Below are 6,088 nucleotides of genomic sequence, written 5' to 3'. Positions count from 1 at the left end.
GAACATGTAATATTCTTTTGATATGAGCATTAGAAGTTGTAAGTAATCTGGATGTAGGATTGTAGTTAGTGTTCAACTTGTAATGTATTCAAATTGCATGCAATGTTTATTGGTGTAACCATTTTGCATTATGTTCTGACACATAAGTTTTTTTCTGGTGCATAGTTTTACATAGTAGTTACATTTTAATAGAGCTTGGATTATTTTTGATTGTGTCATTTATATGTGGTTTAGGAGATCCTTATTTTGTTAAGTTGATGTTTGTAGTTGCCTTTATATGTTTATTATTTTAAGTTGCATTAATGCAGTTACTCGCGAAATATTAATGTACTTGTACATGTGATTGTTGTCTAACATGCTATTCAATGGCTTTTCGTGTATGTTGTAACTTGTAAGCAATATCATTCTAATGTACAGTAAGTCGAACAAGAAAGGTTATGTGGAGGATATCCCTTCCAATGTATTATACTATGGCATACCTTTAGTGTGGCATACTCTCACACATTGAATACCTTCTAGTGTATTTGGGGTTATGTTGTCATTCTGTTTTTTTAAAATGATTGTACTGAATATGTGGATACTTTTCAGATTGTTATTTGCATTCATATTTATTTTGTGTCGGTGCATCTTCTATTTGAATGTGTTGTCTTGTATGTATGCATAGAATCAGGTTACTATGAAGTTATTAATGTAAAAAAACGCGCAGTTTCATATTTTAGTATTTCTTAATTACAAGGTATCAGATTTTATGTGTTGGCTCGCCCGATCGAACCCCCGCGCATGCAGGTTTATGTGAACCATAACATAGTTACAGATTTGAAGGGGAAGCTTACACCGACCCAATTCAATCGATTTAAAGATACATGTTTTGGAGCATATACCAAAATGCACGTGTGTGGGGCGCAACCACAAATCTTTAGGTGTTTGATGGTATGTGAATTGGAGGACAGTTCCCCGGATGAACTGTTCTTTCGTATAAATCATACCACACTCCGTTTTGGTATTCAAGAATTTGCCATAATTACTGGGTTGAACTGCTTTGCTGATAAAGACGATTTCTTGTTTGACACAAGCGAGCCAAACAGATTAATCAATCAGTACTTTGAGGGCAAAAGTATTATAAGAAAAGCAGAGTTGATCAGTAAGTATAAAAACAAGGTATGGGGTGATGGGAATGATGACGATGCTATTAAATTCGCAATTCTGTATTTTATCAGTACGTTCATCTATTCCGGTGAGAAGAAGAGCTCATCAATTCCAAGGATACATTTTGATCTAGTTGAGAGAGGCCGATACAATGAATACCCTTGGGGAAAAGATGTTTTCTCCAAATTGGTCAAAAGCATAACAAAAAAAATGGATGCCAAGAAAAAGTATTATAGAATTGATGGTATGCCTCTTGCCATGCAAGTTTGGATATATGAATGTTGTTCTGCTGTTGATCTGAATATTGCTGAAAAGAAGACCAATCGTATTCCCAGACTGGTCAATTGGAGGACCAGAAACAGCATAATACATTATGAATTCCTAATGGAAGGAATGTTCGGTGATAACGGCAATCCGGTAATTTAACATATTTTCATTATTCAATTAGTACAGATATCGTTGTCTATCAATATACTTGTTAATTATAATTGTTTTGTGCGCAGTTAAAATACAAAAACATTCAACCTTTACTAAAGGAGATTGCATTTTATCAGCTTCCATCAAAAAGTGATGCAATCCCCAAGAATACCTTTCAAAAAGTTGGCGACAAAGATGATGACGAAGATGATGATTTCACTTCAAAGCCTCCAAGTCATAAGCCACACAATAAAGAAAAAGGTAAACAGAAGGTAATTGTTTCATTGTCCACATCGATCAAAAAGTTCAATATGCATGCAGGTTCGAGTTGTAAGGAGAAAAGTCCACCAGTATTGCATGGTTACCGTAAGGCAAAGAGTACACCCTTTAGTTCTGTTTCAACCCCCGTGGAGAATAATGTACCAGTACAGGAGTTGTATAATCAGCCAGATGATTCTGCCAACACTGCACCACCAATGAGTTCGAAACAACCTCAAGTTACCAAGGCAGACGAAATTGGTGTACTGAGACAAGATCTTGCCTCTTTCAAGGATTCTGTAAGGAAGTTGTTCCATTTTTTTTAGTTTACATTGTATTCCGATATATTCTTACACTTTATTTAATAATCAGGTTACTAATGAGTTCAAGGAGTTGCGCTTGTTTATACTGGAAAATTTTAAACAAGTCATGGATGCAGTCAACAAAAGCAATCCTCAATCTGGAGCACCATGTCAGGTTAAGCACAACAATGATAAATTACGAGAATACATTCACATATAAGTCATTTATTCGACAAAACAAAAATTAAGTAAAAGAACATTTCAATTGTGGGATGTATCAGTTCCTATGCATTCCGTGTTGCAGTTCGACATGAACGCCTATTATGACCACGCTATCCACATGTACTACAAGAATTGGTACCCTTCCTTTTGCTAAACTCGCTAAATGACTTCTCCCGTTGCTTCTTTGGCCTTCCTGGAGGTCGTTTGTATTTTGGTGGCAATACAACTTCGGTATCAATGTGTTCAGGTATATTCCATTCACTTTTGTCAGGGAGAGGATACACAGGCACTTCATATGTTCTCAATATTGTTTCTGGCTTGTAAAAGTCTGAACAATATTCATCTGGAAGCATGTGTTTTTTGTTCAACACCCTCCACGCATGTGCGCACGGTATTCCGTCGACTTGAAACCTGTTGCAACTACAAGTCTTCTTTTCCAAGCATACAATATAACTATTCCCTTCATCACTTACTGAATAAATGTAATCAGTTGACGGGAAAACCTAGAATCAATACGTAATTTCATTTATACACTCCATATGAAAGCCAATACACTTTAAATACTTAAATAAATGAATACATAATCAACTGAATATGACAAATATTATTTTTCTCATAAATTATTAACCTTTATTCAACATACATACCGTCATACGCCCATATTTTGATTCATTAAGCACAAGTATTTCCTGAAACTTCTTCCCAAGTAGTGTGAAAGTACATGATGCATTTTTTCGATTTGTGCAATTCCATCTAGCAAACATCAAGCGCACTTGTTCAAGAAAGTCAAATATTGGTAATTCTCTTGCTGCTACCAACGTCGAATTGATGCACTCTGCAATATTCGACGTCATCACCCAACCACGAGGAACTGGTGCATATAACCTTGCCCACTTCTCATATCCAACCAACTCCAAGTAGTTCTTCACCCTTACATCAAACTGCTCAACTCTTTTCATTAGCTTATCAAAATCAGTTTGAGTATACGCTTTTGCCATAGTGTAGAATACTTCACTTAATTGCTCATTTGCTTTTCGAAAATTCTTGCATACATTAGCCCACAAGTGCCATATGCAGGCGTAATGTTGGATATTGTTGTATACAATAGATACAGCCTTTATTATGCTATTATGTCGGTCAGATACCACACACATATTCTCTCTTTCACCATAAGCTTCTTTGAATTGTTCAAAGAACCATGTCCAAGAAGCATCATTTTCTGAATCAATAACTCTGTATGCCAAAGGTAATATATTCCCTATTATAAATTAAAAAAAGGGTGAATACCAAATAAATAAAATTATAATGTATTTATGTATCTAAAATACCTGCTCCATCTAAAGTGCTGGCTGATACGAATGCTCCAGTATATGTTGATTTAAGGTGGCTGGCATCTACAACAACAATTGGCCTACAATGATCAAATCCCTTTATAAAAGCATGCAACGCTATAAACACATACAAGAATTCGTTCTCAGGCGTTTTCTTCATTCGAATATGTGAACTAGGGTATGTCTTATCCAAGGTATACAAGTATCTAGGTAGCTTCCCATAAGACGCAGCTGGTTGCCCCATTATCGATTCTAATGCCTTCTCTTTTGCTCGCCATGCCAACATGTAGTTAATATCAATACCCAAGTCCAATCTAACGTCATCCCTGATATCATTTGGAGTGTACTTCCTCTTGTGATTTCTCAATTTAGGTGCGATTATTCCTCCAATCAATCCACTTGTTGCACGACAATCTGAATGCACCCCATCCTTTAAAGGACATGTATGTTCAGAGTTAAAAACTCTAATTCTGAACATCTTCGACTTGTTAATACTTGACGCTTTCATCAGCCATGGGCATTCTTTAGATTGACATACAAGAGTATAGCTGCGAATTCAATTTATATTGTTTTATTAGTTCTACTTTTCATCTGCAAACATAACTCAATACACTTAAAATGAAACAAATTTAACAACAATTTACCTTATAGAGTTTGACCTCTCCACCAAGAATTTAAACCTTTTTTCGATTGAATACTTTTCCATCACATCCTTCAATGTCGACTTATCCATGTATATCTGATCAATCATTATCTCCTTTTGCGATCTGTTCGTAATTATTAAATCATTTCCAACATCAAATACATCTACTGGTTGATCGCCAAACGTTGGGACAATTGGTAATGTATCATTCGTACCAATTAATTCTTGATTGTATTCAAGTTGCAACACATCACCTTCAATAGAAGTTTCTCCAGAATCAGAATATACTATATCAATATCGAAAATACTTACACATAAGGGATATACTCCAAATTGAGTGTTGATCTTTTTCAACTGAACATATACGCGCACACCCATGTCGTTACGTATTTCCATAGGCGTGTCGTTACCTTCGACGGTGTATTTGATTTTGATACACTTTTTTGTAAGATTGACGTTCAATTGTACCGAAATCAAATCAACTAAATCAGAATACGAAGCATATTCCTTCAACACTATCCCGTCAATGCTATATTCTACATAGCAATTCTCTTCGCTCCATTTTCCGGAATGCCGAATCAAAACTGTGATAGTAGCCATGGTTGATCGCCAAACGTTGGGACAATTGGAATTGTTTTTTTGCTTTTGGCGTGAAATGAAAAGGAAAGAAGGAACATATTTTCAATTTTAAACTGATCAGAATCCTATACCTTATAGGTCAGTTACATATTTTAAAGTGCCAAATTAGTGGGTTTAAGGGCTGGAAAATAGCCTTGTCAGTTACATTAACTGACCTCATTTAGTGGGAGTTAATTTTGAATGTATTTTTGTATTTAAAAAAAAAATATATTTATGGAATTTAGCTATTTTTTAATTCAAACTGTAGCTATTTTTTTTAAATATGATACTTATAGCTATTTCAATCTAATAACCCTAAAACTATAGTCATTTATGTAAGTTTTACTATTTTTAAACCTTTTCGAATAGTACAGGGGTATTTTTGGCTCTTTTCCGTTTTTAGAATGATTTCTCTACATTTCTATGAACTTGAGCTGAGATATGATCACTATTTTTTCTTTTTACATGGTTCGCTTCTTAAAAATATTTTTAGTATGATATCTCAACATTTATGCTACATAATATTCACATTTTTTTTTTATCTTTTTGAATGGAATTCTTAAAAATATTTTTAGTATGATATCTCAACATTTATGCTTCATAAGATTCACATTTTTCATCTGTTTAAATAAAATTAAATTTAAAAGACTAAAAGAGGAAAATAAGAAGAAATAGCATAAAACAAAGAAAAGGATAAAATATACCAATATTTTGTTACAATTCTTATTATTTTATGTTGTCTACAAGGTATATACTCTTTAATTGGAGTTACTTAGTTTTTCACATCAATATTTTTTAGTTCCTACTTCTTCCTCTTCTTTATTAACTTCATTACTATTTATTTTTTAGTTTTCATCTGTTCACCAACCTAAAAAATTGTCAATCAAGATCACTAATAAATAAATAAAAAATTGAAATTAGAAGACACAAGAAGGTAAGAAAAAAATACATTTGAAATTAAATATAAAACAGAGAACAAAAGAGAGAATTAACTATACAAAAAAGATTGAAAAAAAATGATAGGTACAAATTTCCAAATTTTCTAGTTTTGCTTGGCCTATATACAAAAACATTAAAGAGTATATTTCACATTTCAAATAATTATTACATTCAATATACAATAAATTCCTAAGAATGAAAAGTTATACTTA

General features: G+C 33.4%; 2 protein-coding genes across 2 annotated transcripts; one reads left to right on the top strand and one right to left on the bottom strand.

The window, feature by feature from the left end:
- Positions 1-1,356: 1,356 nt before the first annotated feature.
- On the top strand, positions 1,357-2,343 carry LOC125868683 (uncharacterized). The gene is made up of 3 exons (XM_049549279.1): positions 1,357-1,563; positions 1,650-2,120; positions 2,194-2,343. The coding sequence occupies exons 1-3, from the start codon at positions 1,357-1,359 to the stop codon at positions 2,341-2,343; spliced, it is 828 nt and encodes a 275-aa protein (XP_049405236.1).
- A 112-nt stretch (positions 2,344-2,455) lies between these two features.
- On the bottom strand, positions 2,456-4,919 carry LOC125868682 (uncharacterized). The gene is made up of 4 exons (XM_049549278.1): positions 4,321-4,919; positions 3,674-4,224; positions 2,993-3,603; positions 2,456-2,848 (listed from the first exon to the last, which is right to left on the bottom strand). Exons 1-4 carry the CDS (start codon positions 4,917-4,919, stop codon positions 2,456-2,458), a joined length of 2,154 nt encoding a protein of 717 aa, XP_049405235.1.
- Positions 4,920-6,088: the final 1,169 nt, after the last annotated feature.

The sequence above is a fragment of the Solanum stenotomum genome, chromosome 6 (genome assembly GCF_019186545.1).
Source record: "Solanum stenotomum isolate F172 chromosome 6, ASM1918654v1, whole genome shotgun sequence".
Classification (NCBI taxonomy): Eukaryota; Viridiplantae; Streptophyta; class Magnoliopsida; order Solanales; family Solanaceae; genus Solanum; species Solanum stenotomum.
This window is presented reverse-complemented; position numbering and strand designations above follow the sequence as displayed.

What these genes read in the sequence shown, in the direction of transcription:
- LOC125868683 (XM_049549279.1), top strand. Translation starts at nt 1,357, where the DNA reads ATGGATGCCAAGAAAAAGTATTATAGAATTGATGGTATGCCTCTTGCC. An exon ending in TCGGTGATAACGGCAATCCG is followed by an intron (nt 1,564 to 1,649) that starts GTAATTTAACAT and finishes TTTTGTGCGCAG; the next exon opens with TTAAAATACAAAAACATTCA. An exon ending in TTGCCTCTTTCAAGGATTCT is followed by an intron (nt 2,121 to 2,193) that starts GTAAGGAAGTTG and finishes TTTAATAATCAG; the next exon opens with GTTACTAATGAGTTCAAGGA.
- LOC125868682 (XM_049549278.1), bottom strand. Translation starts at nt 4,919, where the DNA reads ATGGCTACTATCACAGTTTTGATTCGGCATTCCGGAAAATGGAGCGAA. An exon ending in GAGAGGTCAAACTCTATAAG is followed by an intron (nt 4,225 to 4,320) that starts GTAAATTGTTGT and finishes TTGAATTCGCAG; the next exon opens with CTATACTCTTGTATGTCAAT. An exon ending in CAAAATATGGGCGTATGACG is followed by an intron (nt 2,849 to 2,992) that starts GTATGTATGTTG and finishes TATTGATTCTAG; the next exon opens with GTTTTCCCGTCAACTGATTA.